The 21,956-nt window shown below is 41.9% G+C and overlaps 1 protein-coding gene across 4 annotated transcripts in view; it reads right to left on the bottom strand.

The window, feature by feature from the left end:
• Positions 1–21,956, bottom strand: part of slc8a1b (solute carrier family 8 member 1b) — a 122,373-nt gene that overhangs the window by 17,701 nt on the left and 82,716 nt on the right. For 3 of the 4 annotated variants that reach the window (XM_069538457.1, XM_020095277.2, XM_020095267.2), the window contains exons 5-7: positions 15,291–15,400; positions 5,167–5,312; positions 2,271–2,370 (exon numbers count right to left, since the gene is read on the bottom strand). In XM_069538457.1, coding sequence (XP_069394558.1) covers positions 2,271–2,370; positions 5,167–5,312; positions 15,291–15,400 — 356 coding nt within the window. Of the gene's footprint in view, positions 1–2,270; positions 2,371–5,166; positions 5,313–15,290; positions 15,401–15,710; positions 15,818–21,956 lie in introns of all 4 variants that reach the window. The other variant, XM_069538458.1, reaches the window with a different exon arrangement.

The following is a 21,956-nucleotide window of genomic DNA, read 5'->3' as shown; positions in this document are numbered from 1 at the left end:
ACTTCAGAAACCAGAACACGGACGAGAGAATGAGAAACTCTAAATGTCTCCAGTCAAGATGAAGGAATATCTGAGGCTCCTTTGAATTTTGATCTTGATTCTTATCTAACACGTTTGAGAGGAGATAAGAGAGAGTGAGGCAGGATGACAGAGCGAAGGAGGGAGAGAATGAAGCCAGGAGGAGAGAAAGAGGGACAGAGAGTGAAGATTATTCGGAGCTGGCTTATCAGTGTGTATTAAATCCACCACTGTATCAGTGACACAGGCTCTGGACTTGTTCAAACCCCTGAGCCAGTAGTGTGTGTTTAAGCCGCCAAGATACAGCATGTCTCCATTTGGGCTTATTGTGTAAGAGTGTGTGTGGCGTCACGTGTGCTCAGTCTGAACAAAAAAAGTGTGTGTGTGTGTCAAGTCCACATGCTGCGTCCACAACAACGGCACAAGATCTCGGAGAACAGATGTCTGAGGTCATTAGTATCGTCTCATCTGTCCAGAGATGAACTGCTCCTCATCGTATTAGTTTCTTCCTCCCTTTCTTTTCTTCTCCAGTCTTCCATGTCCCTGCTGTTGGAGCCATTTTGGCAAATGTTTCCTTATCCAATCAAGATGTTATACTCTTTTTCCACTTTCCCATCCCCTCTTCCCATCATTATTTTTCCTTCTTCCTTTATCTCCAGCATCCATCCCTCCATCCATCCATCCATCCATCCTCCACCCTGGAGGGAGAAATGAACTGATCTAAGTTGAAAGAGGTGACCTTGGTGTGGCCTTATGTCTCCGTCATTTCCTCCTCCATGCCTCAATCATGGCTTCAACACGTTTGTAATCCACAGGAGACGTAATTAATCTTCGACCTCTCTTTAAGTGGGGGAGGTAGATGGAGGGAGTGTGTGGGAGAAAAACGAGGGACTGCGGTAAAGGGCAGAGTGAAACAGAGTGAAGAAGATGAACGGAACAGGGCTGGGAGTATAGTGGACTCATTAATTTAATAAACCTCTTTGTTGATTACAACTTGAAGGAGCAGTGGGTGGGATTTAGTGGCATCGAGTGGTTTCCAATGTTTCCAACATGGACAATCTCCTGCTGAGTTCTTCATGTCTGTGAGGAAAACTCTGTCATACTTTGAGCTCATGTCAGCAAACATCTTTGTATATAACGTGACCACAACTCCTGCAAAAGCTGAGCACAGCTGAGCACCTCAGGACATTGAACCTCATACCAAACATCTGGATATCAGCGTCACACAGCATCAAGCAGCTTTTCACCGTGTTTAGGTTATTTGGTGCCACGCAACTTGGCATTGTTCTAATTTGACTAAATGAGCCGAGCCAAAAGAGACAATATCCCAGTTCCAATAAACATTTACAAACACGCTGAGTGTGAATCAGCTTTGATTTGAGACAAATTGATTTTAGACTGAACCCGGCTCCCTGATCTACAACCAAATTTCTATCTCCACATGCAGTTGATTCCCAATTACTTACACTACACACAAACACTACAGGCTGTATTATAAACTTAGTTCTGTAGAACATTGTCTCTACTCTGTCCTCCGTCTCTGCTCTCGTTCTTATTCTCAGTAAACAAACACAGCAGAGGAAGATGCCGGCGAATCATTTGTTTCCACAGCTGGATGTTTGTCTACCCAATCACCTGCCACTTTGATGTGCAAGCATCCAATCAGCTGAGAGTGTGTCTTACAATAAAAGCTTATTCTTCAGTGGAAATTGCACACACTGCTTTTTTAACTCCCTTTACCACATACACACGGTACACACACACTGTACACACACACTGTACACACACACACACAAACAAAAACACACACACCACTCTGTCAGCCTAGACAAGCTAATCCCAGATAAGAGAGTGGAGACAGGCCTTTTCATTAACGGCATCAGCTCGCCAACAAAGGCTGGTTGACAGGATGGCCAAGTGAAGCACAAACAAACGCACAAACTGTACACACACACACACACACACACACACACACACACACACACACACACACAGGATAAAGTTATTTGAAGGTGCTAAAGTGATTGAGCGGACTATAGACAAACAGTGCTCCAACAGAAATGCAGTTTCAAAGATAGTAACAGCAGCAAATGAGAAGATTTTGTTTGTCCAAATATCTATTCACAGTGATTATCTGCTCTATTTTCATTTGAACAAACAGTTTTGTCCTGATTTAACAGTGTTAATAGTAACTAGCTCCTTTTTACCTGCATGTGAGATTCATGACAGACACACACACACACTGGCCTTACCTGCGCTCACAGTGATGGCCTCGATGAACTGGTCTCTCCAGCTGTTGGTTCCAACCAGCAGAGCCAGGTTGGTCTTCTTAATCAGCTTGTCCACGGTGTTCTGACAAAGCACAGATGGATAATAACAGTTAAACAGGAGACATCAGTCTATTCACTGAGTATCAAGATGACCCGTCACTTCCTACATCCACCGATATGTGAGAATTAGCCATTTGATGTTTGTTTGGCCTGAGGTTACGGCTGTGAGGCAGAATAACAATAATTTGATGCTGTAGCCTCACAGAAACATCAGCATGTACTTATTCCTTCCTTGTTGTTTCATAACCTTAACATTTAATAATGACATGTTGATACTGAAAAATACAAAACCCCTTCACATAACAGTGTGGGTGAAAAACATCTTATTCCGCTCAGTGTCACACACACACACACACACACACACACACACACACACACACACACACACACGCTTGGTCCGACTCATCTTTGAAGCTATTTGCACTGAGTGAAATATTCAATATTACTTATGACTGAACTATTCTATCTATTGCAAATAGTCTGTGGCTGCAGCAATTTATATGCATTTCCCAAAATTCAGCCACAAACTATTCAATCTCCACAAACTCAGCTGGTTTGAATGTTTGGCTGCAAAGAATTTCAAACTTTATCTGAATGAATGAAGAACTTTCACCCTTCTACTCCAGATTTCTTTGCTTCTCCCCGTTCTCCTTCTTTTTCCTCAAATTCTTCCTCAACTCCCTCGCTTACACCTCAATTTCTCCTCATTCCTCGTTTCCTTTCCTGTCTCCTTCAGTCCCAGTGTTCGAGTGTCTTTGTTGTTTTCTTCAAAAGAATGAATGACAGATTGAGATAACACACACACTCAGTCTTGTACACACACACACTCTAATTAGCGAAGCGGTGGGGATTGCTTCCTCCTCTTTTTCTCTCCACTTCAGAGGGAAACTGGGGCGCTAATTGTGTTGAATGGAGCTCTGGGGTGTAAATACAGCCTCTGTGGAGCTTTACTCTGCCTACTGAATGTGGAGTGTTTATTTAACTATTCTCTGCAAGATTTTTTCATCTTCACCTCCTCTTCTCTCTTCTCCTTTTTCTCCCTTGGTTCATCCCTTTAGACTCGGACGGACTTGTCATGTGTTTCTGCCGTGCAACCAGTATGTGGTGCTAGAAACCCCAGTGAAGACACAGCTGAGGGCTATTGACCTGATGCATACCCATAATCCAATGCACTAATCTGTTTTCCTCCCTCCCCTGACGATCTGTCTTTCTTACTCAAGTGACATTTTCTCCATCGAAAGTATAGAATGTATAGTTTGTACCCAGACTGAGTTTAAAATCAACACGTGGTCAGTGAGAAGCGTAAAAATATGTTTGATTCATTTAGAGGACGTCAGCTGAGTATGTTGTCCTTCATATGTGGCCCAGGACAAGTTTGTGGTCGCTCTGCAAAAAGGATGTGACGCAGGACACATGTCCACTTCAGATCCACTGATCTGATCATTCAGGACGTTAATATCAGGACTGAATGAGGCAAAGGAAGCTCGTCTGTCATGATCAGTTCTTATATGAAGACACAAATACAGTAACAACATTTAAGACTTTTGACTCTTACAATGTCCAAAAAACATCTCGGACTCCGAGCGAAATCCGCTTCTTTCTATGACTTCATCAGGTTTTTCTGACAGAGACAGTGACTGACTAACTACTCCTCTCTTTGTGTGTCTCTTTGTGTGTCTCTTTGTGTGTCTCCGTCTCATAACATTGTGTGTGAGGTGAATGTTAGAGGCAGAGCAACTGAACTCCAGGAAAGACACGACAATGTTGATGAAAATAAGGCGTTACAACTCGACTCCAAGAGAGAGACACACATACACACACACTTTATGTTATTGTGTTCCATCACTGAGGTGTCACTAAGGAATTCTTCTGTTTCATCATCTGTCTGCTTTCTTTGAGAATAACTGACTGAAGTTTGTAATAGAATTGAATTTTACTTTGAAAGGTAATGTTGAACTTCCTAGTTCCTTTTATTTATTTATTTAACGTAACTTTTTTTTTCTCCCTCAATCTGTTATATCAGACTCTCTCACACACACACACACACACACACACACACACACACCAACTTTATTGAACAAAACTACTTGACAAAGTGCAGCGTCCTGTCAAGTGGCGAGCTATTACTGGGTGTTATTAACTGTCTGTCTTCAGTGAGCGTGTAGGTGGAGCGGCAGCAAGGAGCACGCATTAACACACACACACGAAATGTAAAATAGAGGGTAATTACTGTACATCTACGCTTGTCTTAAGAGACTGTGTGGGAGAGGGGAAAGCGAGGAGAGGACGCACACACAACAATTACACAATTATTTCCAGTATGTATCAGAAAGCCTGCGAATGAGTGTGAGTTTAATATGTGATATGTGAAGTGGTTTGTGTTGTCGTGTTGTTTTAATCTGTGCATCAGTCACATGCAAATTAAAGCTTATTATCAGTAAAAGCTTTGTCGAAAGAAATCATCCTATTATTGTTGTGTTTTTTGAGAGTTAATAAGATCCTGTCCATGCTAATGGTCCGCAAACAGAGTTTTAAGTCACTAAAAAGCAGATCGTTAAAAAACTCCACTTTCTCTGTATTTGTTCTTTTCTGGACGTAAATATTTTGTAAAACAAACATCGTGCGGAGAGATTATTAAGGAATGGAGTCAAACAAAGTCAAACAAAATATCCACAGTCATGAAGACAAGGTTTAAAAGTGGCATTCAAATACATGAATTAGACTGCACATGGAAACATCTGCTCCTGTCATCATCGATCAACCTCAGCCGAACTCTCACTCTTCTTCTCCCGTCACAAACCCACAGTCTGTCTCTTACCTTGAACTCGTACGACTCCTCTATGATGACCTCCAGTTTGACGTGGTCTCCCAGCATGGGTCGGCCCATCTCAGCGATGCGGCGCTCCTCTTCGTCTTTTCCTGTCAGAGCTTCTTCTTCCTCCTCCTCTTCCTTCAGCTGTTCTTCTGAAAACACAACAAACGAGCAGCGTTACCACAGGAGAGCGGCAGGACAGGCAGGCTCAGGTGATGCTGAAGGTTTTGAGAAGTAATTGGACTCAAACACCAGCAGAGAAAACCTTCAAGGTTTCCAGCTTTGCAGTTTTCTTGAGGGTTTTAACATCAGATGACATGAAATGTGAAAAGCTGACAAGAGCACGTTGTGGCTATTTAACTATAAATGATGAGTAAGAGCAGAGAAAATATTGCAGATGTTCCCTCTGACACTCACAATAATGTGTGTCTGTGTGTGTCGTCTTGTTAAATCTTAACAAAATCAGACTGGTGGGACGTTTGTTATAAATGCGGAGATGACATCTGTCCTGCTGGGAGAGTAATTGTCGATTTGTGTCAAGTGTTATGGACCCAGCAGTGTGGGTATTTTAATTTTTTATGTGTAGTGACAGCAACCCATCTGCCCACTGCAGTTTTATAACCTCTGCATTACAGTGATGAGATCTCGACCCTCTTTCTTTATTAAATCCAATAAAAACAAACCACTGGTGTTTAAAATCCCAGATTTTGACTGATTTTAATTCCTTTTTTTAGAAGTTTGGACTCAGTGAAGAACAGCGTTCTTCATTACACTGAACTGACTATGACTTTAGCGATCAGGGGGCGGAGCCGCAGCATATCCTGACGACACACATTCAACCAATGGTAAATAAGTCTCGGCACGTTTCACCCTGTTTTTATTGAATCAGATAACAAATCAAAACTCAAGTGATAATAAACCACCTTAAATCACAGCAACCACATTTTGTGTGTACTTTGCCTTTTAATTTTGGCTCATGTCCCATCCAATAACTTGGTGGAAGCGAGGCTTACTGTCTGTGCTGCAGCCAGCCACCAGGGGGCGATCAACACACTTTGGCTTCACTTTTGAAGAGCGAACACGTCCATCTTTAAGTAAAGTCCGTGGTTAAAAGATGGAACGATGAAATGAAGAATCTGAGTCAAGTGTGTGAAGTGATTTGTAATTTCAACTTGGTGAATTCATGTCTGGATATGTCTGTGGTGTCAGTTCATTTAATTAAGTTTACACAGTTGAATAATTTCACGAGCTTTAATATGTTCTATGATAAAATACACTTCCAGTTCCTCCATCACTTCACTATTCCACTCCCTCTATCTCCCATAGCCTCTTTTCTTCTTCTCTCCATTTCTTTATGGTGTGTGTGTCTGTGATTGAAATTCACTGCTGAGATCAAAGAGAGAGCGAGTGAGAGGGAGAAAGGCTGTGATCAAAATTTCCATGGGGGGGACGGTTATCCATGCCATTGCCTTTCATTACAGTGAAGTGCATTGTGGGTCTGCACCAGCTCATTGGTCATTTGTTCCCCTCAGTTGAGTTACAGCGTGGAGCTCATGGGTCACACACACACACACACACACACACACACACACACAGACACACACACACAGACACAGACACACACACACACAGCTGCAGAGGAAACAGGCTGCAGCAGCAAAGACAAACGTCCTGTAGGTGAGACATTACTAAGATGAGTCAATAATAAGTCCAGTGGATATTAAATCTATGTATTGACTCTGTTGAGGAAATGTTTGGATTTCATATCTTTAAATCAGCTTCCCAAAAGTGAAGCCAAATTACATCATCGACAGAAGATGACAGTGTTCATATCCAGGATACTTTAGCATTATTATTATTAATATTACTATAATTAGCAGTAGTAGTACTAGTAGTTGTGCTTTTAACAATGTTTAAATACACGTTAAATGGGTTTAAAACAGAAAAGTGAATAGAAATATATAAAACATACATAATACATTACTTACAAAATATAGAGTTCCAGGTAAATTTTACTTCATGTTCAGTAAAACTGAGCTAATGACATGACTGTGGTAAATTGGTTTATTTTATTTATACTACTTTAATCGCAGTGTGTTTTACAAACTGCACACATGTTCACTTAAACACACGTCACTTGCCCTTTAACGTTCTCTTTCATCTAACTCCAATTTACACTGAATTGGATTCACACACAAGTACGAACACGACCCATTACACACCATGTAATTGTGATTTAATGAACTCCATTAACAGCCTGCACCAAACCTCATGTGGGAAGAATATGACCTGGCAGTGTGCTTGTTAGCTACCCTCCCCCTGTGTGTGTTTGAAGAGTAGACCTTGCAGATGGAGGACATGTTGGAAGGTGACGACATTTACACTCAAATCCTTGTAAATCTTTAAAAGTCCACTTCAGGGTAAGGTTTTTGGTTTTAGGCTCAGATTAGGTTAAAAGCTATAGACGGCTCCAAAAAGTGAAACCAAATTGCTTGATCGGCCCCTGGTGGCTGGCTGCAGTGTTGGTCATTAACCCCACCTCCTCCATATTAGTGGTTGGGACATGGAAATTTTTCTCAAAGATGGTGTCTGTCATTTTAGGAGGTTTAAAGTCTGGTTTTAATTTCTTATTTGAAGCTATAAAACTGGGTGAAACCTCATGATTGACAGCTCAGACTCATGATACCGTGGGATCAATCCCCTGATTGCAGCTTTGCAGACTCTTGCTCCAAGTGTTGTGTTCGTATGAGAAATATTTTGGTTTTATTCCTGAGAGAAGCTGGAGATGTGTCGTCCATTTTAATGTTCAGTCTGTGGTTAAAACCTTGCACGGGGACACAAACCTCACCTTTAAAAGGGTAAGGGTTGGAGTGAGGCCTTTAGTTGTGATGGTTAATGTTACATTAAGAGGGTACAAGTACAAAATACAAGTGTGTGTGTAAGTGGACCTGACAGAGGTTGAAGATGCTGCATCCCGTCAAACCCTGAACCATTTATCATTCTGATTTTTCCTCCCCCCTCTGGTGAACTTCTCTCTTCTCCTTTGCAGTTCATTTATACACACAGAGAAATATCACTGAAGTGTCTCCGTGCGCTGAGAATCCAACATTACTGGATAATTGAGTTTAGTTTTAAATCAGACCCTCTCTCTGCATTTGGTAAAAAACTGAAAATGCAACAAGGATAAGATCTGCCAGCACACTGTCCCTTTACGTGTCCTTTTGTATCAAAACCATTTCTTTATCAATCTTTATTTTCTCTCTTATCTGCTGTCATTTCAACCTCTTTCTTAAAAATTCACTGATTAATAGACTCGAAGTCAGTTCAGTCTAATAAGCTTCTGTCTGAGCAAACAAAAGCACAAAAGCCCATTATTTATTCACTTAGCAACCTTGACAAAAAAAACTGTTGATTTAATGCCCCGCAGTATTTATTGTGAAGTGAGTTCACGAGGAGCAACTGTTGCATCTCTCTTCTATTAGAATTGTCATTAGTTTTAATTAAATTAAGATCTAATTTACTAATTTGCTCTTTCCAGCTTTTCTCCTTGTTGAAGTCACTCAGTTTGCAGGAAAGTGTGTCTATATCTTCATCCTCGTCAAACACTGGCTGACAGATGTGTGTGAGTGGTATTTCACACCTTGTCATGCTTTTGATAAAGTCTAAGTTTCTACAGAGGTGATGGAAGGTGACAGAAAGACGGGGGGGAGGAAGGAGGGAGGATGGAGATGCTTCATAGGTGGAGGACAAAGGGTAAAGAGGAAGGAAAGACGCTACCAATGGAGAAGAGACGAGGACGGTGCAGAGGACTTGTAAACCCTGTCATCTAAGATGGATTCAGGCTCCATCAGATGAGGAAGGAATGTGGGAGGGAGGGGAGGTATTTTTACACCCTGCCAACGTATAAAGAGAAGAGGAGGAGCTGAGGGAAGAAACCTCTGCCCTGTGTCAAGGAGGTGATGAGCAGATGGAAGGAGGAAGAAGACAGGGGGGGAGACAGGAGACGACCTGGCCTTTGACAGGATTAAACAGTACAGCAGGAGACGAGAGGAGGAGGAAAAAGGAGCTGTTACTCTGTCACACTTTTGGAGAGTCCCAGAGGAGGCAGAGGAGAGAGGACAAGGGGAACTTTTAAAGACTTGACAGGCTTTTCAACTAGTCCTATTTGTCCTCCAGAGAGAAGAGGAGAGGGGAGGGGAGGGGAGGAAGTTGTAATGAGAAGGAAGACATAAGGGGTGAGGACATTGATGAGAGGGAAGATGTTAGGTAACGAGTGAAGAAGAAATGAAGAGGCAGTAGATGATAGGAGGGGTAATAATAAGATCTAGGCAGCAATTTCACTTCTCTAACAAATTAGACATAAACTCAAGGTGTAGATGAGGCGAGGAAGATGAGGAGGGAGGGAGTATGAGTAAAGGGGAAGAAGTCGATGCGGTAAAGCAGAGAGATGAAGAGGAGAATGAAGAGGAGCAGAGGGAAGAGGGGTGAGGTATGAAGAGGAGGGGAGAGGTGGACGTGTCGAGGAGATGAGGTGAAGAATCGAATCTAATCGAATCTAATTTGAAGATTCTCATATTTTATTGTCATAACAAAGGTGATTGGAAATTGTGTTGTTGAGTTCACCAGACACATACAAGGAAAAAAGAAAGTTTCATCTAAATCAATCTGATCTAATGAATCAATACTTTATTGCCGTGTGTGACAAAGTTGATTGGAAGCTGGAAAAAAAAACTAAACATAACATAATCTAATGTGATGTAATGTTATCTAATCCAAACTGATCTAATCTAATCTTCCTGTGTGTCGTCATCCTCGTATTTATTTACTGCAACGTATTTAACTACTAAACTCAATCAACGAGGATATTAATTCCCTAAGACCGTTAATCATCACTGATGTGAAGCTTACATCTGCATATTCCTATGATAAAAATAGTAATTTACAGTGTTTGGTGATTTGCTTGATGGCAGAGTTAACGATACTATTTCACAACACGTCTTCAGAACGTGCCACTAATGTTGTTTACTTCTGTATAAACATGACAACAGAGTTACTTAGATGCAGTGTAACTGATGAACAGACTGTAGGTGAGCTTGGTGACAGAGCACCATGTCTTAATAACAGTCGAAGTTAATGACAGCGTTAATGAGTATGTTATGTACTGTTGCATAACTGACGACACACACACACACACACACACACACACACACACACACAAAGGACAGAGAGAGGACACAAGGAAAAGGAGGATGAGAGAAAAGGAGAGGATATTGCTGCCAGACAATATCTGTCACATACACTCATGCACAGATACATATGTGCGTCCGTGTGGTCACATGTTGTGATGTATGTAACTCTAATGGCGTGTGTCTTTGCGTGTCGGACACTGTAGTCCTGCCTGTGGGTCATCACCCTCTGCAGGGCGCGTGTGTTTTTAGCTGCTTTCCCTCTCAGCGCTGTTCCTTCCTCACGCTGCACTTTCTCCCCTCCCCGCCCCCACATGACCGACGGAGGTTCACGGCTGCAAGTGAACTCTCCCCTGACTCCCTCCGTCCCGAGGCTCCTCTGCACCCAAATCACAAAAACTCTAAACATGCAGGATCTTCTGAAAACTTCTAAAGCCCCTAGAGAAGCAAAGGAGGAGACAAATCCACAGCGATGTCGCCTCAACAACAACAACAACAACAACAACCGTCAAAGGACTGAGGATCTGTCTCCAACTGCAAATACTAAATATCAGGCTACAGCTGCGCAAACACACCAGGACACAAGTTCCCACCTGCTCTCCGGAGGCTGATGAAAGACATTCTAGGACATGAACGAGAACTCGGCCAGAAATAGAAGAGCATGAATGAAATAGGTTAATGGAAAAGTAAATCACAAGCTTTTCATTCTCTCCCTGCAAACGGCTCCATTCTACCATGGAACACCTGTGAGGTGGAGGGAGACTTCCATTGATTTTATATTGGTGAAGCTGATCTATCTATCTATTCATCCATCCATCTGTCCATTTATCTATCTTTCTATAATCGTATGCTATACAGTAAAATATACAAATAAGTACTATTGCTGTATCACTGTTATTATTAGTAGAAGCAGTAGAAGCAGTAGTAGTAGTAGCTGCATTACCATTAGCACTAGGCCTGTTTATTCTGTTTTGCATTGCATTGTTCTTTGCTCATTGTATATTTAGTAAAAATAAGCTATGACATATATTATATAGGTTGAGCCATAATTCTGTAAGTAGTAATATCTTTCTGAAAACATCACACGTCACTTGATATCTCAAGTACATCCCAAGAATTAATTGTGAATGTACTTGTTCTGATTTAGTTCTACTTTGTTCAATTTATTTTCACTCTATTCTATTAAGTCCCGTCCAATAACATGGAAGAGGAGCAGGATTTATGGCCTATGCTGCAGCCCGCCATCAGGTGGCGATCTTGACACTGGCTTCACAAGTTTAGGGGAGCTGTCACTTTGTCCGTCTTTATAAACAGTCTGCGACCAGCGAAAGCCGCCATTCACTTATTTCCTGTTCTCAGTAACGTCAAACAGCTGCAAGACAAATTACTGATCAACACTTCATTTCCTTTTCCATCTCAGTCCACAATGTCTCGTAATCAGTAAATGTCAGATCCTGTGTTTGTTGAGTCAGCACATTAATCCTGTCAACGTCCTCTGCTAACAGCCAAACAGCTAAATGAAACAATGGGGGGAGGAGGAAAGAGGAGAAAAGAAAATCAGGCTTTCATCTTGGCTCAGAGGTATTTCACTAACATTTGAAGTCCAGTTTGATAGAAGATGAAACAGGACCTCACTGGGTCCCAATGAGAAAAGCTGAGTCTCTTCTTTCCGTCGTGCGCTTCTTGAATGTTGGCAGATCTCTGTTTTCAGGCATCAGCATCTCATTCGCACATTAATCAAGGCTGGAGAGTGAACGTGCCTCCTCTGGTTGGTTCTCAGCTGCTGTCTCTGGGGCAGGAAGCCTAAAAGCCCACTTGAAATATGTTAGTTTGGGCCAGAATGTATTGAGGAAATAAAATGGATTCTACATTAACGATTCTCTCTGTGTGAGAGGAGTTAATTTACTGAAAGCACAGCGTCAGTAAACACTGATCTATCCTGAGATTTTCCAGAGAGGCCGTACGCAAATATCTCATCTCACCGAGACAATCTGCTGCTGCCTTCTTCATATTTGAAAGGCAAAGTCCTACAAAAGATTCCGGACCCAACTTTCGTGACATCTTTGAAAGTTAATGTCTGAACACAGTATTAGTTGTGTTAGTGGGGCTTTGGGGGACCAAGGGAAAAAGGGACCAGGGGGCCTTTTACTGAAACAAACAATGTGGAGTGACAGCCGTAGTTCTGTGCAGAACTTTCACTGAATACTTTTATATCTCAACTGTAAGGAATGAAAGAAAAACCTATAAATAAAATGTTTGATTGCGTCTATGATCTCCTCAGTTTTCAATGTTAATAACTGATTCTTCACTTTAATACAGTTTCCCATCTACCTGTAACATTTGATATTATTGTTCATGATCTCATGCTGGGATGAGGCTGTAACAATCTGTGCAGGGATAATTTAGCACAGAGAGAATCACCACAGTCATTAAACACACACAGTACCCCAAACACTGTGGGTGTGTGTGTGTGTGTGTGTGTGTGTGATTCCCGGAGGTGTGTTTGGTCTCATGACTGTGAGGATGTGATATCCAGCCCTTATCTTTGATCCCTTCATCACTATAAACACTGCTGACGGCTGGTAAACATATGCCACGGTGTGTGTGTGTGCATGTGTGTTTGTGTGTGTGTGTGTGTGTGTGTGTGTGTGTGTGTGAGTGTGTGAGAGAGAGAGCGCGCTATAATGAATCTACCAAATGGAGGTAAATCAATTTAAGGGCATGTTTAGATCAAAAGTGTTTTTTTATCACATAGTTTTTTTCAACATAAATTGCAATTTGCTTTTCAGATGACAAAACTGTTATGTTATTAATCCAAATGCACGTCTGTGTGTGTGTGTGTGTGTGTGTGTGTGTGTGTGTGAAAGGTAATAAACATCACATGGAAAGTCCCCTGTGTTTTTACAACCATTAAAAGAGGAGGGAGATGAGTAGCTCCAACGAGATGATGGATAAACACAATGGAAAACAGATGCACAGACGCAGCATGTGACAGAGGACCCACACACACACACACACACACATGAAACCATACACACCCAGTGAACACACACAGCTTTACAACTGACCGTGCAGTATCACTAAATGTGTATTTGTCATGTGGATTAAGTTAAATCAGTACATAAAGAACAGACGATAGATTTGAGGGTAAATCTGCTGCACACAACATCTGGACCACAATGTTGTGTAACATTATGGTGCAACACAATAGAAATTGATGGGTTTTATGGTAACGTTTTTTTCTGATGTCTCTTTTTAATCATCATTTAATTAATTTAAAAAAATGAATTTGTTCTTTAATAGTCATCCATCAGGAATAAGTCTGCAGAGATTAAGACACAAGGTGTTTTTTAGGAAAGAGGAGACAAGGTTTTTAATTCAGGTCCCTCAACCTGAAAGACTTGGCATCACTGTTGCAGCAATAAACTATAATTTTTTTAATTAAATTTACAAGAGTCTTGTTTTGTTTTTGTTTTGGCACAAAATATTTGGTTTGATATTCCAATCAGATGCAAATGAAGCCTCTTGGTGACAGCACAGTTTTTCTTATGATGACTTTTGTGGAGTTTGCCTAAAACTATTTATCAACACGATGATATTTCAGTGCTGCTGGTTATTAATTCCTAATTAGTATTACAGGCTTTCTTTAACAGGATGAAGGGAAGTTATCACAGCTCCACCCACAGTGAACGTCCTCTTATCATCACTCGTCAGTCTGTTTTCGGTGCCACGCTCCAGCTGTATGAGAACAGTGTGAAGACAGAGCGGTGACATTTTCACCTGCAGAGAACAGATCTTAAAGTCTGAAAATCTCTCAGTCGGACGAGGGGGAAACGAGAGAACAGGGCGGAGGAGAAGGACAGGAGAAGAAAGGAGAGGACAGGTGTGAGTCCCACTGAGTTCAATGAGCAGACGTCTGAGGAGAAGCAGAGGAGGGAAAAAGGAGTAAAAACTGAGAGGTAGAGAAAGGAGCAGCAGAATGGCTGCAGTGTGTTCAACCTGATCCCAAATCAACAGGCCTGTGGACCATGTGATGCGTTCTTGTACGGTTGCTGCTGTCCTCTGCTCTTTATTAGGCTTTTGGTTTAAATTATGATTCGTGCAAGCAAAGCATCACATCTACAATTTGATGTTCTCCAAACAAAAATGTCAAATTCTCTCTTCTCTGTATCTTTTTCTTTATCCCGCTCTTTTCTTTTCTCTTTTCTGCTGCACTGAAATTTACTTGTTACTTTACTTCACCCCCTTCACAGTGTTCCAGTCCCACACTACATCCTAAACTAACATTTATAATCTATACTCTACGTGTTGCTTCAGTAAATTTTCAATTAAAATATACAAACTATTATGGGTTGGAAAAAAACAGCACTGGGAACTTGTGAGTGCCAATTTCAAACAGTGTTTTTTGTAGACTTAATGATGATGAATTATACATAACACAATTAGGAAATTAATTAATCATTGATGACATTTGTTGTTGCAGCCGTGCAACTGTTTTCTGCTAACAGATGCAAACATGAATATACACTGGCAATATTTGCCAATTTAAGTGTAGCATGAAGAATACCACTGAAATTAAACTTTTAAACAGTGCAACCTTTTTCCAAACATCCCAAAAGATTTGGTCTCTGGAGCTGTTGATGGACACTCGTGTGTTGACTTGTATAGTGTGAAGACAGATTATAGTTAAATATCTATATATTGTATAGTATGGAACTGGGACTCACTCCTACCCTGCATCACTCTGCTGAGGCTGTGATCTATTACTCAAGGAATTTGGGGAAATATAAGAAAACACTAAGACATTAACATTAACAATGATTAAATATTTCATGAGAATGAATGTTTCTTATCAATGAATTTTATTCCTAGGTCTGGCCTGTTGACTCAGGATCCCCTAAAACCCTGGTAAAGTGCGTCCTCTGTGCTGATTGGCTGTCACACCTGTCCGTTCCTTCCCGCTGCGTCTCCATTGGGGGGTTTCGAGCCAAACGAAGAAGGAGGACTGCTTATTGTACACCTCCCGGTCTAAGATCCTAAGGGTTAGGGTCTTCCTGTATGGGACACACACGCACACACACACATAGAGGGAGGTGGTAAATGCATGCAATGGTAAACAACACGGCATGTCGGCTGGCATTGGCATGTCAACAAAAACAGAAACACACACACACTCGGGAAGTGGAGGGGCAGATGTGGTGAGATGAGGTGATCCACAAGCTGCTGCATGTTCAAGCAAACGTCAGGAGGAACAGGAGCAGCCAGGAAAGAGATTATTTCAGTGTAAATCTCCTCCTGAGCGCCTCCTTGTGTTGAGAACATGCAGCCTCTGCAAAACGAAGGACACTCCGGGACACTCCTGACCTTTGGTGTCGTTGCTCTCCACCAGGCGTGGCTCTCCGATCTCTATGTAGAAGGTTTTGTTCTTCTCGTACTCCTCGTCATCGATTACTTTCACCTTGATGATTTTACTGAGGAGGAGGAGGAAGAGGAGGAGCAGAAGGGGAAGAGGAAAAGGGAAGAAGAGAAGAAAAGTGAGGACAGGACGGACAGGAAATTGGAAAACCAAGAGGAAACAAGAAAAGAGCAGCAGAAGGTATTCCCACAAGTGTTTACAGCATTTTCCTTTTCCGATTTGAATTTCTAGTTATCAGGGAACATTTAGAGGTCGCTCCTCTGGCGGTGCTGCCTTCACGACTTCAAAAGTATTTCTCTGTTCATCAGATTTTTCTTTGACATACAGTGATCGAGGCTAAAGACGATCCTCTGTTCCAACCTTGATATCAGGCTCTAAAACTAATTTTTTAAAAACTGAATGCCAAATTTTGAATGAGGCGTGGCAGTCGCTGGAAACACTATAAATCATTTTGACAAGAGAGCCGTCTTAAATCATAATGATGAATTTGTCTTTAGAGAATATTTGACAAAATGACAACGCATATAATTTCTTTTTTTTTTGTCTTGTGGGAAACCAGGACATTTCATCGTCAATTCAGCCAATCCAAGAATTCATATTTTATCAAAACCTCATTCAAAATGTTGCTCTTATAAGTTATGATATCTAATAACTATGAAAAAAATTGTTTTAGGTAATTAATTGTGTCTTGTTTTCACATTTTGGCTGAATTGACCATGAACTGAACACACTGTTGAGAAGATCTGAACACAGACAAGTCTGGAAAACAAGAAGAAGAAGAAATCAGTCCAGATGCAATGAACCGAGAGCGCGACAGCAGGAAAATAACAATGAAGGAAGAAAGCGGTTATTTTTAACCAAAGGATGATGAAGTCTGCTGCTGCTGCAATAATTAACAACTTCAGCACCTTATCGCTCTCAACGAGAGGCAGTGAAGATAATCACGTGACCGGCTCGGGTTTGTGGTTTAGCCCGAGAGAAACTCAACACAATGAGTACGACAAACGTTAAAGTAAACACAACATGACAAGAGCCGATTTTACAGTATTGCTGTTAAGTGCCAAGACAAAAAACAATAAGGGGACGATGGACGAAAACTATTTCTTTCTCTGAAGCTGCATTTTCACCAACAATCAAACCGGTGAAGTGTAGAGACAGAGACAATCACATCCTCCAGTAAGAGTGTGTGTGTGTGCGTGTGTGTGTGTGTGTGTGTTTGTTGGCCTTTGTCATATTTGGCAGGAAAGCTACAATTTAAGGTCACAGGGCGATGGAGCGGGACATTGTGTGTATGTGTGTGTGTGTGTGTGTGAGAGAGGGTCACTACCCATGGGTATATGCATGTGTGTGTGTGTGTGTTTATCTTGTTATTTCCAGTCTGGAACAAAACCTGATTTCTGATCCAAATCCACTACAGGCAATCACAAAGACAGCTGCAGAGAGACAACTCATAATCTGGCCTACAGGGTGGGAAATACACACACACACACACACACACACACACACACACACACCATTATCTCTGATCACAGGCCTGCAACCTACATTGAATCGTTAGATGGAATTGTTTCCGCCACACATTTAAATACCACCCTGCACCCTCTCTGGTCTTGTGCCCTTGAGTCAAGTTGTTGCCATGACAGCCCCCGGACTGTCGATGTGATCATTTAGTCTTCTTGGATCCTTTTGTGACGTTTGGTTCACATTTGAACATTTGAAACTTAAAATGTTTCGCTATGAGGCACATCTCCACTCCACTAGACTTTAGGTTAGCTTAGGTTAGACTCCAGTTAGCTTCTGTTGGTATCATGAATACAGTGCACATGTAAATAGAAAAAAAACAAGACGAGGGGACAAAATGCAAAAATCGAGCCGGTAAATCAGGACAAGAACAAAACAAATGGTTTTTGTTTCGTTGGTAAAAAACATAGATGAAAATAAACTATATTTACGTCTGATACATGAATGCAGATCTACGTTAGTACGTAGTTTTGGCGTCAGGATTAGCAGGCTGCTAATTATCTAATTAAACACGAGGGAATCACAGGTTAATCTAACTGCTGTATAATACAGACCCAGCAGAGGTTAATCCATTAATTTGTGAAACACAAACACCAACACCGACACACACACACACATCAGGAGTTAACTCATTACACGACAGGATTTAGCCCATTTATCAGAGTCTCATAAGAGCAGATGGAGAACTGTTTGCACCCTCTGGCCCAGAGAAGCTCACGACCAACAGGCTGTCGGTTAACACACACTCACACTATAGTACATCGACAACTGATGGGAGTTAAACCGTCCCCTGCCTCAAGGTGGAGCCCTCGAGCAAAGCACTTATCCTGTCAGCTGATGGAGTGGAGGTGCTCGGGGAGGAGAAAGGTTTATTATCTTGATGGGGATATGAAGACGATGAGTACTGCTTCAGTAAACACAACCACAGTTTCAATTAAAGACGCTTGAGTTGGAAATTCAGATTCTAGTTGAGTCACTTCTTCTGTGTTATTGACTTGTACGAGATAAACAAAGTCTGTGCCTCTCTCATATTAACCAACCTGCTGATTGGCTGCTTCTCTGAATGCCGAGTATCCACCTGCAGCTCTTTACTTCACTCCCACACAAGCTCTCATCAAAAATGCACTGCAGCCTCCATAATTATTAACATAAGGAAATACAGGCTGATGCAGTAAAAACCTGGCCGAGCTGTGTTAAAAGATTAAAAAAAACTCCAGTGTCCATGACACTGATATTTCCAGATGACCCATTTTGGCAGGAATCACACCACATGGCAGATTTGCACAGGACGACCTCAGCAATTAGCACAAATCACAGAAGCACTCAGAGCAACATGTGGGTCAGGCTGTGGGACGTTCCCCCTTTGAAAACTCTATGAAATCAGTGTCACTGTGGGACATCAGTGATGCTTATCTGCTTTGAAATCATTGTTAGATTTGAGTCATCTATTGAAGCCCGCCAGTGTCAGTGTTTGAGTCGGTGTTGAGTATTTCCCACATATATACGTGAATGCAAAGCTAATATCCCAGGTCACAGTTCAGCAAAGTTGAACTCTGCCCTAATTCTGCTGTAAACAAATGGCCGTGTGAAAGATGGGAAGCAGGGGCGGGGCTATATTTGTATTCAGGATAAGAAGGTGTAGGTTGAATGTGACTTTAAATGAATCTCTGTCAATACAAGAGAATACAAAGTGATTTCACTCTCCACAGGACAGTGAATTATTTGTGTGGCAGCAGATAGGTGGATTTTCCTCACGCCCTGAGTTCAGGAATGGTGACTCCTCTGTTAAAGCTGGCGAACCTCACAGATGACCGACTCGCTGGAAACACACACACACACACACACACACAGACACACACTCTCTGTCGTTTGACACTTTCACACACTTGTCAAACACACTTTTCCAGAATTAATTCATCCACAATGAACTGGATTCATCATTTTTATTTCAACCCTCATCTCTGTTCTTCTCTCTGTTGTTTCACAAATGTACACTCACTAAAATATGTGAACACACACACACACACACACACACAGACACACACACTTCCCTCCACATGACAAACATGCTGGCTGTACAGTGTGCTGTCCGGTTGCCACGGCAACACAATGTTTGGGTTCACCAACAGGGGTGGGGAAGATTGTTTCCAGACCAATGATCAATGTGTGTGTGTGTGTGTGTGTGTGTGTTTGAAAAAAATATCACCTACTGCACACACGCTTTACTGATGTGTGTGTGTCGGTACAGACAGTATGCGTGTCTGTGTGTGTGTGTGTGTAGACAGTAGCCTACATTGTTTGCAGTAAGCGCTGGAACTTTGTGTGTCTGTGTTTCGATCACACAAACACACACACACACACACACACACACACACACACACACACAGTGCGGCCAGTGTTAAGATATATATGTGTCTGACATGTGCTGACAAACATGTGATAGCGGAACACTGAATGTGACATTTACACTCTTTTCAACACACGCATGTTTCTACTCTATACTTGTGAGGACCTCTACATGTATTAAAGTAAACCTAAGCCAGCAGCAGAGTCAACGTGGTCCTCACATGGATAGAAACACTTTCGCACACACTCGCACAGACAGAAGTGGTATCACACTTGCGTGACAGCATTCACAAGTGTATCACACTAGCATGCTTTCACGCCCACACACACACTCACACACACAGCGTGTGTACATCTGTGTTTCCACAGAGACGTCCTCCATCTGACTTTGCTGAAGAGCGTAAAAAAAAACAAGTCTGAGCGTCTGAGCAGCTGTGACAGATCTCCTCTCCCGTCACTCCTCCATCACTCTCCGTCTCCTCTTCTCCCTCCGCTCCCTCTGTTGTCTTTCATAAACAACATCCCTGCAACACTTTTAACGCTTGGCCTCTGCTGGTGGTTTATAAAACATCTCGCTGAAACTTTTCCCAGGCTGGAATGAGCCAGGAGGAGGAGGAGAGATAATGGAAGAACTTCAGAAGATTACAGCTCAAGGCACGAGGAAAAGCTTCGCTCAGTGGGCGCCAGCGGGGCGACCTCGACGTTCCAAAATAAGACTTGACTTTCTGTTCACGTTGGTGACCTTCACTTTTCCTTTTGGCCGATCACGCCTGTTCGTGTTTGGCTTTCTGGCGTCATAATTTTCCACGCTCGCCTCCACAAAATATAAATGATTCTGCAGGTTTTTGCCCCCTCCCCCCCCCCCCCCCCCTGAATATTTGCCATGATGCTTTGAGAAACAAAGGTGATGACTGTCGGAGTCGACCACGGGATTTGGCTCGTAACCGTGAAATTACCCACGTCCCTGTTGTTCCGTGATAACACGTATCCATACCATAAACAGTTTATGTGGCAACATTTGGCAGCTGTGTGCTTTTAAAGATTAAACTCATTCATTCTAAATATGCCACAAAAACAAAGGGAGGCTGTTGAGGCCAGAGCTCTCGGCAGCAGCTGGATCAGACTTGAAGCTTTTTATTGGGATTCAGGTGAGAATTCATTGTTTAAACCAGAATTACCAATAACCAATTTATTTTGCTGGCTCATATGAGGTCATCTTGACCTTTAACCTCTGACCTCTGAAATCTCATCAGTTCATCTTTCGAGTGACCGAGTGACAACAGAGCAACATTTGAAGAAATTCCATAAAGACAGACTTGACATGTCATATTCAAGAGGCCATGATGACCTTTGACCCACCACAAAATAAATCACTTGATCCCTGAGTCATAATTAACATTTGTGCCAAATTTGAAAGAGTTATCTTGATAAAAGATACTAAATCTGTATTTTTATCACCAATAGTTTATTTTGATTTCTGAATATTTGTTAAATCAACTGCAGGACTGTGAGAGAACTTCAAAAATAAAAGTCCCGCTTGTGTTTTCAGTACCTTTCTTATTTGGCTAATTGAATGTTTGAACTTGTTCTGTATCCAGAAGAGAAAACAGAGTTGCCCATAGAGCCGTTCGGTTGCATGGTGCACTTTTGATGCAAACAAAGCAAGTCCCCTCTGCCTCACACACACACAAACACACACACAAACACACACACAGGAAGCAGCAGTGCCGGTCACTCCTCTGCGTCTCAGCAACCTGCCTTAGAGACGTATTTGGATTGGAAAATTTGAGTTTGGGACGAGTGCTTTTTTTTAGGTTTGAGGGAAAAATGCTGCTGCTCTGTTTGTGTTTGTGAGTGTGTGTGTGTAAATGTGTCTGCAATACTAACATGTTGTGTGCTGCAAAAAAAACTACTCATTCAAGTGGTTATAATCAACATATTTGTGTTTATCTTCTCCAAACTCTTTAAATTAGAGTTTGGACAAGTGGGAGTTTGGATGTTTGAGTGTGAATGGGAGTGTTTGTGTCGAACAGATTGTTGGTGGGTGGACTTTGGTCACAGACTAAACAAAAGGTGTGTGTTTGTGTTTGTGTTTTGGCAGCTTACATTTTAAGAGTCACCGCTCAATACAGAGAACAAGAGAGTGTGTATAAGTTGGTGTCTAGTCGTGCAAAAATAAATGTAACAGCAACAACAGTGTGTTTTACAGCAAGTGTGACACATCAAAACATTAAGCACCAAGTGTGTGTGTGTGTGTGTGTGTGCTGTTTACATGCAGTGGTTTTATAAGACAAAGCTGATAATGATGTTGGCCGCAGTGGGAAACC

The sequence above is a fragment of the Paralichthys olivaceus genome, chromosome 14 (genome assembly GCF_024713975.1).
Source record: "Paralichthys olivaceus isolate ysfri-2021 chromosome 14, ASM2471397v2, whole genome shotgun sequence".
Lineage (NCBI taxonomy): Eukaryota > Metazoa > Chordata > Actinopteri > Pleuronectiformes > Paralichthyidae > Paralichthys > Paralichthys olivaceus.
This window is presented reverse-complemented; position numbering and strand designations above follow the sequence as displayed.